At 37.0% G+C, this 19,125-nt stretch overlaps 1 protein-coding gene and 1 non-coding gene across 14 annotated transcripts in view; one reads left to right on the top strand and one right to left on the bottom strand.

Annotated features, from left to right (window-relative positions):
• TTBK2 (tau tubulin kinase 2) overlaps positions 1–19,125 on the top strand; it is a 307,449-nt gene that overhangs the window by 260,804 nt on the left and 27,520 nt on the right. For all 13 annotated transcript variants that reach the window (XM_077127599.1, XM_077127601.1, XM_077127605.1 and 10 more), the window contains 2 exons: positions 13,526–13,737; positions 15,296–15,884. In XM_077127599.1, the coding sequence (XP_076983714.1) occupies positions 13,526–13,737; positions 15,296–15,884 (801 nt within the window). The remainder of the gene's footprint in view (positions 1–13,525; positions 13,738–15,295; positions 15,885–19,125) is intronic.
• TRNAV-UAC (transfer RNA valine (anticodon UAC)) lies at positions 10,045–10,115 on the bottom strand. The gene has a single exon. It is a non-coding gene; the product is annotated as a tRNA-Val (tRNA).

The following is a 19,125-nucleotide window of genomic DNA, read 5'->3' as shown; positions in this document are numbered from 1 at the left end:
GTTCTCTAGGCACCATTTATTGAAGAGACTGTTCTGTCCCAGGTGAGTTGGCTTGACTGCCTTATCAAAGATCAAATGTCCATAGATGAGAGGGTCTATATCTGAGCACTCTATTCGATTCCATTGGTCGATATATCTATCTTTATGCCAATACCATGCTGTTTTGACCACTGTGGCTTCATAATATGCCTTAAAGTCAGGCAGCGCGAGACCTCCAGCTTCGTTTTTTTTCCTCAGGATGTTTTTAGCAATTCGGGGCACCCTGCCCTTCCAGATAAATTTGCTTATTCGTTTTTCTCTTTCTGAAAAATAAGTTGTTGGGATTTTGATTGGTATTGCATTGAATCTGTAAATCAATTTAGGTAGGATTGACATCTTAACTATATTTAGTCTTCCAATCCATGAACACGGTATGCCCTTCCATCTATTTAGGTCTTCTGTGATTTCTTTTAGCAGTTTTCTGTAGTTTTCTTTATATAGGTTTTTTGTCTCTTTAGTTAAATTTATTCCTAGGTATTTCATTCTTTTAGTTGCAATTGTAAATGGGATTCGTTTCTTGATTTCCCCCTGAGCTTGTTCATTACTAGTGTATAGAAATGCTACAGATTTTTGAATGTTGATCTTGTAACCTGCTACTTTGCTGTACTCATTTATTAGCTCTAGTAGTTTTGTTGTGGATTTTTCCGGGTTTTCGACGTATAGTATCATATCGTCTGCAAACAGTGATAGTTTTACTTCTTCCTTTCCAATTTTGATGCCTTGTATTTCTTTTTCTTTTTCTTTTTTTTTTTATTAATTAAAAAAAGAATTAACAAAACAATTAGAAATCATTCCAATCTACATGTACAATCAGTAATTCTTAATAACATCACATAGTTGCATATTCATCATTTCTTAGTACATTTGCATCGATTTAGAAAAAGAAATAAAAAGACAACAGAATAAGAATTAAAACAATAATAGAAAGAAGAAAAAAAAAAAACAAAAACAAAAAACCTATACCTCACATGCAGCTTCATTCAGTGTTTTAACATAATTGCATTACAATTGGGTAGTATTGTGCTGTCCATTTCTGAGTTTTTATATCCAGTCCCGTTGTACAGTCTGTATCCCTTCAGCTCCAATTATCCCTTCTCTTTTTTTTTTTTTTTAATTAACAGAAAAAAGAAATTAACCCAACGTTTAGAGAGCATACCATTCTACATATGCAATCATTAATTCTTAACATCATCACATAGATGCATGATCATCATTTCTTAGTACATATGCATTGGTTTAGAAGAACTAGCAACATAACCGAAAAAGATATAGAATGTTAATATAGAGAAAAAAATAAAAGTAATAATAGTAAAATCAAAACAAAACAAAACAAAACAAAACAAAAACCTATAGCTCAGATGCAGCTTCATTCAGTGTTTTAACATGATTACTTTACAATTAGGTATTATTGTGCTGTCCATTTTTGAGTTTTTGTATCTAGTCCTCTTACACCGTCTGTATCCCTTCAACTCCAATTGGCCATTATCTTACCCTGTTTCTACCTCCTGCTGGACTCTGCTATCAAGGACATATTCCAAATTTATTCTCGAATGTCCGTTCACATCAGTGGGACCATACAGTATTTGTCCTTTAGTTTTTGGCTAGACTCACTCAGCATAATGTTCTCTAGGTCCATCCATGTTATTACATGCTTCATAAGTTTATCCTGTCTTAAAGCTGCATAGTATTCCATTGTATGTATATACCACAGTTTGTTTAGCCACTCTTCTGTTGATGGAGATTTCGGCTGTTTCCACCTCTTTGCAATTGTAAATAACGCTGCTATAAACATTGGTGTGCAAATGTCCGTTTGTGTCTTTACCCTTAAGTCCTTTGAGTATATTCCCAGCAATGGTATTGCTGGGTCGTATGGCAATTCTATATTCAGCTTTTTGAGGAACCGCCAAACTGCCTTCCACAGTGGTTGCACCATTTGACATTCCCACCAACAGTGGATAAGTGTGCCTCTTTCTCCGCATCCTCTCCAGCACTTGTCATTTTCTGTTTTGTTGATAATGGCCATTCTGGTGGGTGTGAGATGATATCTCATTGTGGTTTTGATTTGCATTTCTCTAATGGCCAGGGACATTGAGCATCTCTTCATGTGCCTTTTGGCCATTTGTATTTCCTCTTCTGATAGGTGTCTGTTCAAGTCTTTTTCCCATTTTGTAATTGGGTTGGCTGTCTTTTTGTTGTTGAGATGAACAATCTCTTTATAAATTCTGGATACTAGACCTTTATCTGATATATCATTTCCAAATATTGTCTCCCATTGTGAAGGCTGTCTTTCTACTTTCTTGATGAAGTTCTTTGATGCACAAAAATGTTTAATTTTGAGGAGTTCCCATTTATTTATTTCCTTCTTCAGTGCTCTTGCTTTAGGTTTAAGGTCCATAAAACTGCCTCCAGTTGTAAGATCCATAAGATATCTCCCAACATTTTCCTCTAACTGTTTTATGGTCTTAGACCTAATGTTTAGATCTTTGATCCATTTTGAGTTAACTTTTGTATAGGGTGTGAGAGATAGGTCTTCTTTAATTCTTTTGCATATGGATATCCAGTTCTCTAGGCACCATTTATTGAAGAGACTGCTCTGTCCCAGGTGAGTTGGCTTGACTGCCTTATCAAAGATCAAATGTCCATAGATGAGAGGGTCTATATCTGAGCACTCTATTCGATTCCATTGGTCGATATATCTATCTTTATGCCAATACCATGCTGTTTTGACCACTGTGGCTTCATAATATGCCTTAAAGTCAGGCAGCGCGAGACCTCCAGCTTTGTTTTTTTTTCCTCAAGATGCTTTTAGCAATTCGGGGCACCCTGCCCTTCCAGATAAATTTGCTTATTGGTTTTTCTATTTCTGAAAAATAAGTTGTTGGGATTTTGATTGGTATTGCATTGAATCTGTAAATCAATTTAGGTAGGATTGACATCTTAACTATATTTAGTCTTCCAATCCATGAACACGGTATGCCCTTCCATCTATTTAGGTCTTCTGTGATTTCTTTTAACAGTTTTTTGTAGTTTTCTTTATATAGGTTTTTTGTCTCTTTAGTTAAATTTATTCCTAGGTATTTCATTCTTTTAGTTGCAATTGTAAATGGGATTCGTTTCTTGATTTCCCCCTCAGCTTGTTCATTACTAGTGTATAGAAATGCTACAGATTTTTGAATGTTGATCTTGTAACCTGCTACTTTGCTGTACTCATTTATTAGCTCTAGTAGTTTTGTTGTGGATTTTTCCGGGTTTTCGACGTACAGTATCATATCGTCTGCAAGCAGTGATAGTTTTACTTCTTCCTTTCCAATTTTGATGCCTTGTATTTCTTTTTCTTGTCTAATTGCTCTGGCTAGAACCTCCAACACGATGTTGAATAATAGTGGTGATAGTGGACATCCTTGTCTTGTTCCTGATCTTAGGGGGAAAGTTTTCAATTTTTCCCCATTGAGGATGATATTAGCAGTGGGTTTTTCATATATTCCCTCTATCATTTTAAGGAAGTTCCCTTGTATTCCTATCTTTTGAAGTGTTTTCAACAGGAAAGGATGTTGAATCTTGTCGAATGCCTTCTCTGCATCAATTGAGATGATCATGTGATTTTTCTGCTTTGATTTGTTGATATGGTGTATTACATTAATTGATTTTCTTATGTTGAACCATCCTTGCATACCTGGGATGAATCCTACTTGGTCATGATGTGTAATTCTTTTAATGTGTTGTTGGATACGATTTGCTTGAATTTTATTGAGGATTTTTGCATCTATATTCATTAGAGAGATTGGTCTGTAGTTTTCTTTTTTTGTAATATCTTTGCCTGGTTTTGGTATGAGGGTGATGTTGGCTTCATAGAATGAATTAGGTAGTTTTCCCTCCACTTCAATTTTTTTGAAGAGTTTGAGGAGAGTTGGTACTAATTCTTTCTGGAATGTTTGATAGAATTCACATATGAAGCCATCTGGTCCTGGACTTTTCTTTTTAGGAAGCTTTTGAATGACTGATTCAATTTCTTTACTTGTGATTGGTTTGTTGAGGTCATCTATGTCTTCTTGAGTCAAAGTTGGTTGTTCATGTCTTTTCAGGAACCCGTCCATTTCATCTAAATTGTTGTATTTATTAGCGTAAAGTTGTTCATAGTATCCTGTTATTACCTCCTTTATTTCTGTGAGGTCAGTAGTTATGTCTCCTCTTCCATTTCTGATCTTATTTATTTGCATCCTCTCTCTTCTTCTTTTTGTCAATCTTGCTAAGGGCCCATCAATCTTATTGATTTTCTCATAGAACCAACTTCTGGTCTTATTGATTTTCTCTATTGTTTTCATGTTTTCAATTTCATTTATTTCTGCTCTAATCTTTGTTATTTCTTTCCTTTTGCTTGCTTTGGGATTAGTTTGCTGTTCTTTCTCCAGTTCTTCCAAGTGGACAGTTAATTCCTGCATTTTTGCCTCTTCTTCTTTTCTGATATAGGCATTTAGGGCAATAAATTTCCCTCTTATCACTGCCTTTGCTGCGTCCCATAAGTTTTGATATGTTGTGTTTTCATTTTCATTCCCCTTGAGGTATTTGCTAATTTCTCTAGCAATTTCTTCTCTGACCCACTCGTTATTTAAGAGTGTGTTGTTGAGCCTCCATGTATTTGTGAATTTTCTGGCACTCTGCCTATTATTGATTTCCAACTTCATTCCTTTATGATCCGAGAAAGTGTTGTGTATGATTTCAATCTTTTTAAATTTGTTAAGACTTGCTTTGTGACCCAGCATATGGTCTATCTTTGAGAATGACCCATGAGCACTTGAAAAAAATGTGTATCCTGCTGTTGTGGGATGTAATGTCCTATAAATGTCTGTTAAGTCTAGCTCATTTATAGTAATATTCAGATTCTCTATTTCTTTATTGATCCTCTGTCTAGATGTTCTGTCCATTGATGAGAGTGGTGAATTGAAGTCTCTAACTATTATGGTATATGAGTCTATTTCCCTTTCCAGTGTTTGCAGTATATTCCTCACGTATTTTGGGGCATTCTGGTTCGGTGCGTAAATATTTATGATTGTTATGTCTTCTTGTTTAATTGTTCCTTTTATTAGTATATAGTGTCCTTGTTTGTCTCTTTTAACTGTTTTACATTTGAAGTCTAATTTGTTGGATATTAGTATAGCCACTCCTGCTCTTTTCTGGTTGTTATTTGCATGAAATATCTTTTCCGAACCTTTCACTTTCAACCTATGTTTATCTTTGGGTCTAAGATGTGTTTCCTGTAGACAGCATATGGAAGGATCCTGTTTTTTAATCCATTCTGCCAATCTATGTCTTTTGATTGGGGAATTCAGTCCATTGACATTTAGTGTTATTACTGTTTGGATAATATTTTCCTCTAACATTTTGCCTTTTGTATTATATATATCATATCTGATTTTCTTTCTTTCTACACTCTTCTCCATACCTCTCTCTTCTGTCTTTTTGTATCTGACTCTAGTGCTTCCTTTAGTATTTCTTGCAGAGCTGGTCTCTTGGTCACAAATTCTCTCAGTGACTTTTTGTCTGAGAATGTTTTAATTTCTCCCTCATTTTTGAAGGACAATTTTGCTGGATATAGGAGTCTTGGTTGGCAGTTTTTCTCTTTTAGTTATTTAAATATATCATCCCACTGTCTTCTAGCTTCCATGGTTTCTGCTGAGAAATCTACACATAGTCTTATTGGGTTTCCCTTGTATGTGATGAATTGTTTTTCTCTTGCTGATTTCAAGATCCTCTCTTTCTCTTTGACCTCTGACATTCTAACTAGTAAGTGTCTTGGAGAACGCCTATTTGGGTCTAATCTCTTTGGGGTGCGCTGCACTTCTTGGATCTGTAATTTTAGGTCTTTCATAAGAGTTGGGAAATTTTCAGTGATAATTTCTTCCATTAGTTTTTCTCCTCCTTTTCCCTTCTCTTCTCCTTCTGGGACACCCACAACACGTGTATTTGTGCGGTTCCTATTGTCCTTGAGTTCCCTGATACCCTGTTCAAATTTTTCCATTCTTTTCCCTATAGTTTCTGTTTCTTTTTGGAATTCAGATGTTCCATCCTCCAAATCACTAATTCTGTCTTCTGTCTCTATAAATCTATCATTGTAGGTATCCATTGTTTTTTCCATCTTTTCTGCTTTATCCTTCACTTCCATAAGTTCTGTGATTTGTGTTTTCAATTTTTCTATTTCTTCTTTTTGTTCAGCCCATGTCTTCTTCATGTCCTCCCTCAATTTATCGATTTTGTTTTTGAAGAGGTTTTCCATTTCTGTTCGTATATTCAGCATTAGTTGTCTCAGCTCCTGTATCTCATTTGAACTATTGGTTTGTTCCTTTGACTGGGCCATATTTTCAATCTTCTGAGCGTGATCTGTTATCTTCTGCTGGCGTCTGGGCATTTAGTCAGATTTCCCTGGGTGTTGGAACCAACAGGTTGGAAGATTTTTCTGTGAAATCTCTTGGTTCTGTTTTTCTTATCCTGCCCAGTAGGTGGCGCTCGTGGCACACGTTTTTCTCACGTGTTTGGAAGGGATCCCCCCGGTCACCGTTCTCCGATTCCTGGGGATTTCCGATCCAATTCTCTCAGTTGGTCCGGGGAGCCGCGCGTGGTGGGGGCGTCAGCCGCCGCGGCTTGAGGGGACCCTGTGGCTCCTTTATTAATGCCCCTATTGGTGTTTGGTTGGACCTAGTCCCTGCCACTGTCAGAAATTCCCTCCTCTCCCTGGAGGGGTGCTGGTCGCCGCGTCCCGGGGAACTCCCCACCGGACCAGGAAGCCGCCTGTGGGGGAGGGGCACCGGTCGCCGGCCGCAGTGGCCTCGGGAACTCACCCCCGGACCAGGAAGCCGCCTGCGGGGGAGGGGCGCCGGTTGCCGGCCACCACAGCTTGGGTAGCCCTCTGATCCAAGACTAGTAGCCGGTCCAGGAAGCTGCCCGCAAAAGAGGGGCGCCGGCCGCCGCGGCTTGGTAAACTTGCCTCTCCGAGACTCTCAGCCGGCCCGGGAAGGAGGGAGGGAGGAGCTCCGGCCGCCAGCTTCCGTGGCTCGGGGAAGCGCGCCCCACTCCGGGATCTCACCGCAGCAGAGTCTCACAGTCAGTCTAGCCAGTCCAGACTGGGGTACACTGTGTGTCCATTCCCTGCCGTGGCCCCGGGAGCTGTTCTACACTGTTTCTGTTCACCTAGTAGTTGCTCTGGAGGAGGAACTAAGATGCGCGTACCTTACTAAGCCGCCATCTTGGCCCCCTATCATAATGTATGTTCTTACACCTCACAAATTCTCTACTCATCTTGGACACTTAGATAAAGCAGTAAGCTAAATTTTGAAGAAAAGGTATCTGGATTCATTCTTTTTTTTTTTTTTTTTTTAACCATCAAACTTTTATTGAGCTAAGTACAGTGGAATTCAAGGTACATTTTTTTTTCCTTTATGTAGCTTGAAGTTTATTTGGTTAAATACCTGTGTACAGAACCAAATATAAGGCACAGCAATGTACAAAGCAAGGATTATGAAAGGAATAAAAATATATGTAAAATGGGTTGGGGTAGGAATCATGCGTTATGGAAAAATTGGCTAAAATAAAAGATAAAAATATAGAAATGAGAAAGTGAATGGACAGAGATTGTAATTTTACGAGTTTATTGGTCATCTAGTAAAATTCTAAACAGCTCTTTTTATTGTCTTTTAAAATCTATTATAGGGTGGGCCACGGTGGCTTAGCAGGTGGAGTTGTCACCTGCCATGCTGGAGACCTAGGTTCGATTCCCGGTACCTGCCTAAGCAGGAAAAAAAGAATTCTGTTATAAAATACATGTAAAAGTTATATGAATCCTTTAAATGCATAATAACCAATTAAGCATGTGAACCTACCATCTGGAAAATTATAACATATTCCTTCTCCTACTTGATTTTATGTTTGTATCCTATCCCAGCTCTGTAGATAACCACTATCTTAGGTTGGATTCCATAAAAGCAGAACCATAAAACTTTAACAAATTCAAGAGAATTTATATCATATATAATGTTTTCTGACCATAATGGACTAAAACTAAAGCTTATTAACATAAAGACAACAGGAAAATCTCTAAATACTTAAAAAGTAAACAATACACTTTTACATATAATCCATGGATCAAAGAGTAAGTTTCAAAGAAAATTAACAAAAAGACATAGAACTGTGAATAAAAATGAACCTACAACATCAAAATATGGGGATGGAATGCTGAGAGGGAAATTTGTAACACTAAGTGTTTACATTAGAAAACAGAAAAAAACTCAAAATCAGTTATCTAAGTTTCTACATCAAGAAACTAGAACAACAAGAGAAAATAAACCCAAAGCGGAAGGTGGGAATAAATACCTCTGTCATTGCATCTGAAGAGTTTTGATGTGCTGTATTTTCATTCTCATTCTATTCTAAATGTTTAAAAATTTCCATACTGATCTTTTTCTTTAACTCTTTAGGGATTAAGTGTACAAATTAATACAGTTCTGCCAGCTTTCTTTTGGGTAGGTGTACTTGAATGGTATATATTTTTTTCAACCTTTTCTTTCTATCTTTCCCTGCCCTTACTTATTTCATCGTGACTTTTGTTAGTGGCATACAATTGGATGGTCTTATAATCTTTGTCTTCTTAAAAAAAAATTAGAGTACCGTCTTTGTCTTTTAATTGACCAGTTTTATTCACATTTAGAATTATTTTTCTTTTGAATTTTGTTCATACTACCTTACTTTTTAAATTTCTTTTTATTCAGAAGTTTTCATGCTTCTTGCCGCCTTTTTTTGGATTAAATGGTTTGTTGATTTGTTATTCCTTCTCATATTTTTCTCTGTACTTATATGGGACTTAAACATTCTATCTCTGTTCTTTTCGTGATTATCTTGAAATGACCCAGGTATATTTAACCTAAAATCTAAAGTTAAGTAACATCTTAATCCCCCTTCTTACTATTGCATTTTAACTCCTGTCACCCCTCTCCCAGTAACTTGGTCTCTTCTGTTTTTTAATTTGTTCCCTTAAAAAAAAAATTGCTTACATTGTATATTTTTTGTTGTTGTTTTATGCAAATAAAGTTTGTATGGATCTTCAAAAATGTTCACCTTTTTTTTTTTTGCATTCCTGGAAGTTCTAGGCTCATTGCCTTTCTTTCTAAAATATTTCCTGTACAAGTTCACTTAGTTCAGGTCTTTTGGTAGAAGACTCAGTTTTTATTTACATGTAAATATTTATTTCAGCCTCATTCTTTAAAGATAGTTTATGCTGGATACAAAGTGTTTTGTTTTGTTTTGTTTTAACATGGGCAGGCACCGGGAATCGAACCCGGGTCCTCTGGCATGGCAGGTGTTCTTGCCTGCTGAGCCACCGTGGCCCGCCCAATACAAAGTTTTTTGATTGACAGTTATTTTTTCTTTGACTTCATTTGTTGATATTCAGAAGTCTGCTGTCATTCAAATTGTTTTTTTTTTCTTTGCAGGTAATTGTTTCCCACTCCCCCTAGCTAGTTTTTAGCCCTTCTGCATTTTTTTTTTTAATGTGGGCAGGCATCGGGACTTGAACCCGGGTCTTCAGCGTGGCAGGTGAGAACTCTGCCTGCCACTGTGGCCCGCCCTCCTCCAGTTCTTCTGCATTTTAACTGCAGTATATCTACATATGTAATTCTGTGTATTCATTGTGCCTTAGATATCTTGTGTTTCTTGATCTTCTGATTCATTTTTTTTCATCAGTTGTGGTAAATATATAGCCATTTTCCCCCATTGACACCTCTTGATTTTTTCTATTCTCTCTTCCTGCGACTCAATTAAACATACATTAGGCTTTTTATTCTAGCCATTATGAATCTTTTTTTTCTTACCATTTTCTTCTCCTTATCTTGCTGTGATTCATTCTAGGAAATTTCTTTGAATATATCTTTCGGTTCAATAATTATCTCTTTGGCTTTGTCCAATTTGCTGTTTAATTGAACATTTAATATCAGAAGTTAGTTTTTTGGGGGGAAGGGCGTGTGCATGGTCCGGGAATCGAACCCAGGTCTCCTGCGTGTAAGGCAAGCATTCTACCACTGAACCACCCATGCACCCTTTTTTTGTTTTAGAAGTTCTTTTTTTTTTTTTACCCAGATTCACCAGTTAATTCTATAACCCTTCTTGATCATTGTGATGATGAACTTTATTTCTTTAAACATTTTTTCCTTTTTTTTTTCTTTATTAAAGAAGTTGTGGCTTTACAGAACAATCATACATAAAATACAGGATTTCATTTACCATCTCATTATTAACACATTGCCCTGGTATGGAACATTTGCTGTGGTTGATGAAAGCACATTTTTATAGTTGTACTACTAACTGTGTAGTCCGTAGTTTAACTTAGGGTTCGCTGTTTGTGTAGTGTAGTCCCATAGTTTTTTGTTTCTTAATTTGTTTATACTTTTACCAAATATACAACCTAACATTTCCCCTTTTAACACATTCAGTTATAGATTTCAGTGCTGTTAATTATGTTCACATTGTTGTGCTGCCATCACCACTATTACCAAAACATTTCCATGATCCCAAATAGGAACCCTGTACATTTTAAGCCTTAGCGTCCCATTCCCTATCCCCACCCCCTCCCTTTATTCTGAAGTCACAGAGTCAGCTCTGTGAGATTCCTTACTCTAATTTAATTTCATAAAAGTGAGATCATATCAAATTTGTCCTTTATTTTTATTTTATTTTTTGTATGCTGCATGGTGGGGTCACCTTTCATTCTTTTTCCATGTGAATATCCTGTTATTGTAGCACCATTTGTTGAATTTTTGTTTGTTTGCTTCTTTGTTTTGGGAAGTGCATGGGCCAGGAATTGAGCCTAGGTCTCCTGCAATGGCAGGCGAGAATTTTACCACTGAACTACCCTTGCACCCCCTGTCCTTTTATTTTTGGCTTATTTCACCCAACATGATGTCTTAAAGATTCATCCACCTTTCACATATATCAGGACTTTATTCCTTTTCATAGTTGAATGTTATTTTATTGTATGTATATGCCACATTTTGTTTATCCATTCATCAGTTGATGGATAATTGGACTGCTTCCATATTTTGGCAATTTGTAATGCCATCATGAACACTGATATGAAAATACCTGAGTCCTGGTTTTCAATTATTTGGGGTATAAACCCAGTAGTAAGATTGCTAGGTCATAGACAATTATATACTTAACTTATGAGGAACTGCCAAATTGTTTTTCACAACAGCTGTACCACCTTACACTGTCACCAGTAATGAGTGCATGTTCTTGTTTCTCTACATTCTCTCCAACAATTGTAGTTTTCCATTTTTTAACAGCAGCCGTTCTAATGGGTGTGAAATGGTATCTCATTTTGGTTTTGATTTGCATTTCCCTGATTGTTAATGATATTGAACATCATGTGCATTCTGGCCATTGGTTTCTTTGAAGAAACATCTATTCAAGTCTTTTTCTCGTCTTTTATATATATATATAGTCACATTGTATGTGACTAATTGAGAAACATCCACATACAGAGTTCACCGACATTATACAATCAGTGGCTCACAATATCATTGCATAGTTGTACATTCTTCACCAAGATCATTTTTAGAACATTTGCATCACTCTAGAAAAAGAAATAAAAAGAAAAAAAGGGGGCGGGGCCACAGTGGCTCAGCAGGCAGAGTTCTCGCCTGCCATGCTGGAAACCTGAGTTCAATTCCCAGTGCCTGCCCATGCAAAAAAAAAAGGAACTCATACGTCCCATACCCCTTGTCCCTCCTTCTCCTTGACCCACAGTATTTCAATCTACCCAGTTTTTACCCTTTACCTCCCCCTATTATCTATTTATTTTTTGTCCCTTTTTTTTTACTCATCTGTCCATACTCTGGACAAAAGGAGCATCAGACACAAGGTTTTCATAATCATACAGTCACATTGTAAAAGCTGTATAGTAATACAGTAGTCTTCAAGAATCAAGGCTACTGGAACACAGTTCAAGTTTCTGGTACTTCCCACTAGTCACTACCATATACCATAAACTAAATAGGGATATCTATGTAATACATAAGAATAACCTCCAGGATAACTTCTCAAGTCTATTTGAAATCTCTCAGTCACTGAGACTTTATTTTGTCTCATTTCTCTGTTTCCCCTTTTGCTGAAGAAGGCTTTCTTATTCCCATGATGCTGGGTACTAGTTCATCCTCAGGAGTCAGATCCCATGTTGCCAGGGAGAAGTATACCCCCCAGAGGGCAGTGAGTTTACCTGCCAAGTTGGCTTAGACAGAGGCCACATCTGAGTAACAAGAGGTTCTCTGGGGGTGACTCTTTGGCATAATTATAAGTAGGCTTAGTTTCTCCTTTGCAGGAATAAGCTTCATAGGGGTAAGCCCCAAGGTTGGGTTGCCCATCTTCTAATAGGGTTGTTTGTCTTTTTTGTTGTTAAGTTCAAGAATTTCTTTATATATTCTGGATGTTAATCCTTTATTTGATATGTAGTTTCCAATTATTTTTTCCCATTGGGTAGGTGGTGATTTTACTTTCATGATAAAATTGTTTGAGGCAGAAAAGTCTTAAATTTTGATCCCATTTATGTAAACATTTTATGCAGAGCTATTATTTATTCTTTATCTGAACAAGTTTGATATCTACAATCTTTGGGAGTTTAAAATATTTTTTTAATTATATGATGTCTTAGTCACAGTAGCATGTCTTCTCATGTGTTTGGCTATCTTTGGTTTTTTACTCATTAATTTATAATTGGTGGAAGTACTGTAGACTTAAATTGGAGCTCGAGGAACTCTTCCTTCAGAGACTAACTTCTACTTCTGCTGGTAGCCAGAATGTACCCCAAATTTATGACATTCCTTGAGGGTCTCTGAGCTGAAGAACAGTTCCTGACTTTCCTCTCTCACTCTGCTGCTAGTTCAAGGCTTTATTTCTCTAATATTTATGCTTTGAAGGTCTATCCTAGGCAGTCACACCCCTCTGCTTACCTGATAACCTCTTCCTGCTCTGCCCTACCTGCACGTTATTGCTCTAACCCAGGGTTTATTCATTTTATTTTGCTTTTGGTTTTTGAGAGGGAATGAGACAGAGGGCATTTGGCCTGACAACTTCTCCTACCTCTTATGAAACCATTTATGTCTTACAGAGAATGTCCTTTCCAGGTGTTAGTTTTTTTTGAAATAGGATGTGGTCCCCACGAGCATCTAGTTAGACATAATGCAAAAAGCCATGGTTGTTAACGTTTTTCACATTATCACTGTACCAGAAATTTAGGAAACTGAAGTAATACTGAAGCTGAGAATAAATTAGGAAAATTTACACATTAAAGTGTTAATAGACAAGTACCTAATGAGATAAACTAGCCAAAATATCCCTATCTTCTGAAAATATATCCCAATCATTTGTTTCATTTTGAAAGGCTTCAGTGATTCTTACTGTTTATGGTGCCTGGAATGTTTTTCATGGCTTTATGTTATATTTCATTTAGGTTGCCACAGAAGAAGAGAATAGCCACGTTCAAGCAAATGGCATGCTGAATGCCCCAAGCCTGGGGTCACCAATTCGTGTCCGCTCAGAGATAACTCAGCCAGACAGAGATGTTCCACTGGTGCGAAAGTTACGTTCCATCCACAGCTTTGAACTGGAAAAACGTCTGACATTGGAGCCCAAACCAGACACTGACAAGTTTCTTGAAACCTGGTATAAAATAGTTTTTCTTTTTTCTTTTTTAAAGCTACTAAATTCTTTCAAATAAGACATTCTTGCATTTTTCTAACACGTACTAGATTGAACTCTTGTTTTCATCTATGTTTTCAGTTATCATCTTGATTCCTGATGTCAAGAATCTAAAATAATTACAAGTTCTTTAGGACAAGAGCTATATAGCTAATACTTCATAGCACAGGGCACAAGTTAGATGAACATTTTTGTAGTGACTTTGGAAGGTGATCTTTTTTATTGTTATTGGAATGAAGAACATGTAGTGTAGTGTTGAAGAGGGCATGATAAAATATAGAAGGAGAATATATGACAGGGGAGTCAGATATGTGAAGGGACAGGTAGTTTAATTCAATTTAATTAATGCTTCTTATGAGCAAAATGCTGTAGGAAGAACAGATATGAATAAGTTTATCATTCTTGCTGTCCAGAGCTCTCAATTACCTAGGAAGAAGGAAAAGTTGGTAGAACTTTGGACTGTACTAAGGTAATGACTGTTTGTAGTTCATGGTTATGAGACCCATAATCCCTGCAAGAAACTTTGATAAATGAAAACAGAAATAAAAATTTAAAGAGAGTTTGGGAAATGTTTATGAATAATAGAAGGCTTCAATAGCTATTAAACTTGAATAGCTTTAAAAACAGCCACACATTTCACTTGGCAATATTAGGTTAGGAGTAGTATGGATTTGGCTAATATGGTAGTCAACTAGTGTCACAAAACAGTTCAGCCACTTCTGGCCTAGTCCAATCTAACTTCCATTTTAAAGTCACTCCTGTACATAACAAGTGTTCTTCCTCACATGGTAGTCATTTAGTATCACAGCTATGTGTTATAAGCATACATCTACATGTTGATAGGATCAAAAGGATGGACTAGTGTTGGAGCATTGTTTTAAAATTCTTGAGTTTTGGCTAAGATTGGGAATAAATATAAGTTCAGTATGTGTAGAAACTTAGGTAGAGAATTAGCCTAGCAAAAGAATGGAGCTAAACAGATTGTCTGTGCTGAAAATAGAGTTGAGAGAACCAAAGTAACAAAAAAAAATAGCTTGAGCAAAATCTAGAATGAATAGGGAACAGTTGAAGAAGTTGAGGCACCTAATCACAAACTTAAGGAATGGAAAAGGTATATTTCTTACTGCTTCCCTACAGATGAAATCAGTTCTCTGAAGCCAGCGCAATCAAACACTGGTAGTCATGCTATTGCTTCTTAGTTAATTGTTGCTCAGTTTCACAAAGAGAGCAGAGAACAGTATAATTGAATTAACAAAGCAAAGGTGAAGTACATCACACAGGTCAACCCAGTTAAGCTTCTCTCCTAACCTGTAGTGAGAAAGACATCTTCTTCCCATGGGCCCAATATGTAAAACAGGATTATGGCCTATGGTCAAAAGCATTATCAACCCTGTGGAATTTTCCTAATTCTTTATCCATTTTTTTTCTTCTTTGTGTGAATATTAGTTCTTTATAGAGCTTATAAGTTATATAATAAATACTTCTCTAGGACAATTGAGTAACTTCTCTCTGTTTCCTTAAGCCTAGAGAAAATGCACAAAGATTCTAGTGCAGGAAAGGAATCTACTCTCCCTGCTCCACTTTATAAGCCTTGTGTTCCTGCTGTATCCCGAACTGACCATATCTGGCACTATGATGAAGAATATCTTCAAGATGCTTCCAAGCCTGCCTCTGCCAACACCCCTGAGCAGGCAGATGGTGGTGGTAGCAATGGATTTGTAGCAGTCAACCTGAGCTCCTGCAAGCAGGAGATTGATTCCAAGGAATGGGTGATTGTGGACAAGGAACAAGACCTTCGGGATTTTAGGACAAATGAGGCTGTAGGGCATAAAACAACTGGAAGCCCTTCTGATGAAGAGCCTGAGGTGCTTCAAGTCTTGGAGGAATTGCTTCAAGATGAAAAGCTCAGATTAGATCCTTGGGCAGAAAATGATCATTTGAAGAAGGAAACCTCAGGTGTGGTCTTAGCACTTTCTGGAGAGTGCCCTGCTACTGCTGCTTCAGAACAATATACAGATAGGCTAGAACTCCAGGCTGGAGCTGGTAGTCAGTTTATTGCAGCAACACCCACAAGTCCAATGGAGGCCCAAGCAGAAGGTCCCCTTACCGCGGTAAGATTTGTTTGTGTCATTATTCTCGGTTACCCACTCAAAGTGCAGTTAAGACAGGACTAGCAGCTGATTGAATAATATTCTTCAGCACAGGTCTAAGTTTGGCAAATGATGGGAGTGATGTTTGGACTAAGTTCTATAGTCAGTTCCCACTATGAAATATTTCAAAAAAATAAGGTCTCCTTTTGTTATAGCAATTCAATAAATGAAATATCATTATAACCTAATTTCAGAATAACATTCATAATTAGGTCACAAGAACTATCTGTCTGTGTGGGCGTATTTAATTTGTGATTCTAGAGTTTTTGAATTTCTACATTATAAATTTTATGAGGAAGGCGTATATTTAACTATTTATGGTTCATACTTTATATTCTGTACTGTTTCTAGTGTGTTCCTTTAATTCCCTTTCTTTTTTGTAACCTCCACTTGGAAATTTCTCATATTTTACATTCATCCAAAACAACAGCTTTCCAGTTTTGATGTCCATTTAAAATGTAGAGTCCCAGGCCTCATTTCCAGAACTTCTGCTTCTCTGTGTCTGGTATAGAGCTATCCTGGGAATCTGCAGAGGAACAGTTTAAGGAAACACTACTGTTTACTCTTAGTTTCGGCCATTCACCTGGAAGTGCCTGTTACGTATTGTTATCACTAAGCAATTATGACCCCTGCGACTATATAGGTAGGAGTCCTGGAAAAGCCTCCAAGCAGTACAGAACTGTGTACAGAAATTACAAGCACTAGCAGGTATGTTTATCCACACATGATCAGAGTTGCCAGTTTTCCTTAAATTCCATAATTATCTAGCAGACCACACTTCTAATTCACCAGAAGCTGCATTATTCCCTAAGGTGAAATGTTTTTTTATTAAGACACAATTCCACATGCAGATGGCAAATCACTGGGAAAAGATACCAATGGAATTTCATTTATAGCTCAGTAAATTTGCCTGCACTATAATATAGGGAAATAAATGCCTGCCTGTTTCTTCCAAAAACAAAGTCAAGTTGGGCTTTTGCTCTTTCTCAAGACTGCTTTGTACAGTTAGGCATGTTGCTTACACCACAAAGGTACATAGCCAAGGCAACAAATTGGGGCTGAATTCTAGCCCAAACTGCTTGTCAATTTGTATATCTTGATGGGGGACTGTTTACTGTTTGAGGGGCATCCTTTCCCACATTGTAAAATATATCATGTGGGCTAGAGACAGATCTACTCCCTCCCTCCCTTTCCTCCTGGCCCCTGTTTCCTCCTCACCTTTCTTCTTTTCTCTCCTTCCTCTTCCCACTATGCCACATCCCAATTTACTTTCTTCCTCTCTTTAACTCTATTATACTTTGTACTTACCATTGCTCAAGAATTTTTCCATCAATAGTCTGGAGTGGTTCTTTTCTTAAAGGCTTTCTAAAGCCTTTGCTCCATTTCTCCTAGTATTACTGACCTCTCCCATCAATACTGTCCTGTCCACAAAGATAGTTCTCATAATTCTTTTATATTATCTGCAATGTTTTCTTTATTAAGTTGTTGAGAGGTTTGCATCATATATTTGATATTATAAGTTTGACCTTATTTTCAGATATCTTTAAAATGTTTTTCTTAACTGAAGCTCTCTGTTCTAGTTTGCTAGCTGCCAGAATGTAATATACCAGAAACAGAATGGCATTTAAAAAGGGGAATTTAATAAGTTGCTAGTTTACAGTTCTAAGGCAGAGAAAATGTCCCAGTTAAAACAAGTCTATAGAAGTGTCCAATCAAAGGCATCCAGGGAAAGATGGATCCTTGGTTCAAGAAGGCCGATGAAGTTCAGGGTTTCTCTCTCAAGTGAGAAGGCACATGGTGAACACAGTCAGGGCTTGTCTCTCAGCTGGAAGGGCACATGGCAAACACGACATCATCTGCTAGCTTTCTCTCCTGGCTTCCAGTTTCATGAAACTCCCCGTGAGGGGTTTTCCTTCTTCCTCTCCAAAGGTTGCTGCTCGTGGACTCTGCTTTGTGGTGCTGCAGCATTCTCTTCTCTCTCCAAATCTCCCATTCTCCAAAACGTTTCCTCTTTATAGGACTCCAATAAACCAATCAAGACCCACCCAAATGGGTGGAGACATGTCATCACCTAATCCAGTTTAACAACCACTCTTGACTAAATCACATCATCCAGGGAGATGATCTGATTACAGTTTCAAACATACAGTATTGAATAGAGATTATTCCACCTTTATGAAATGGTATTTTGATTAAAACATGGCTTTTCTAGGGGGCATACTTCCTTTCAAACCAGCACACTCTCTAATGAAATGTCAACAGCTTCATTCGTATACTTACTTCTAAGACACTAAACTCACCATTTTCAAGCTTGGCCCTGAAAGTTTAACCAAGGGATGAAAACTTATACAGTTTATTTATTTGTTTGTTTGTTTTTTTATTTATTTATCTATTTTTGGGTGCATGGTCCAGGAATCGAACCCGGGTCTCCTGCATGGAAGGCAGGCACTCTAACCATTGAACTACCCATGCACCCATTGATATATTTATTTTTATTTTCTTCTGAGTCTTAAATTCAGAGTTTGCTTTTGCAAAGCAAATGTTAATCATTTCCCTAACTTGCCATAGATATTTTAAATAGGGAGTGCTGCCTATTAATCTCACCAGGTTGCTTCCAGCTCTGACTATATGCTCTAGCTTGGATGATAAGATAAACCATTACCATTCTATCTCAATATTTTAACGTAAGATATATTCTGATGGAAAACTGAGTTTTCTAGTTTGTATTTTTTTTACCAGTCTTGTTTATTTTTTATGATGCCATGAAGAAAAATATGCTGATCTAAAAATATGTCATAGCTGTTAAAATAGACAAGGCAAAAGTTTAAATATCTGTATTACAGATACAGTTGGCATATTGAATTAACACAGTGAGAACTTCAAATACTTTTATAAATCTTTAGTTCTCTTAATTTCTTAGTACATGTTTGTGAGCCTTATTTACCACTTTCCTTATCCATATATAAAAAATGACACCATTGATTAGCAATAGCATATATAAAAATTTTTAGATGAAGTGCTTTGAGAAATCGTTAATTCACTAGATTGAAGAAAATTTAGTTCAGAGTTATTTTTGGAAATTAGATTCCACCCCCACCCAGGGTAAACAGTGGGTTACCCTTTTCAGTCATTTATAAAAAGATGCTGAACAAGGATTTATAAGGAATAGAATAAGACCAAGCTTTGGCTGATAGAAGAAATA

The sequence above is a fragment of the Tamandua tetradactyla genome, chromosome 14, assembly GCF_023851605.1.
Source record: "Tamandua tetradactyla isolate mTamTet1 chromosome 14, mTamTet1.pri, whole genome shotgun sequence".
Classification (NCBI taxonomy): Eukaryota; Metazoa; Chordata; class Mammalia; order Pilosa; family Myrmecophagidae; genus Tamandua; species Tamandua tetradactyla.
The sequence above is the reverse complement of the archived record's forward strand: the minus strand, read 5'-3'. Positions and strand labels throughout refer to the sequence as shown.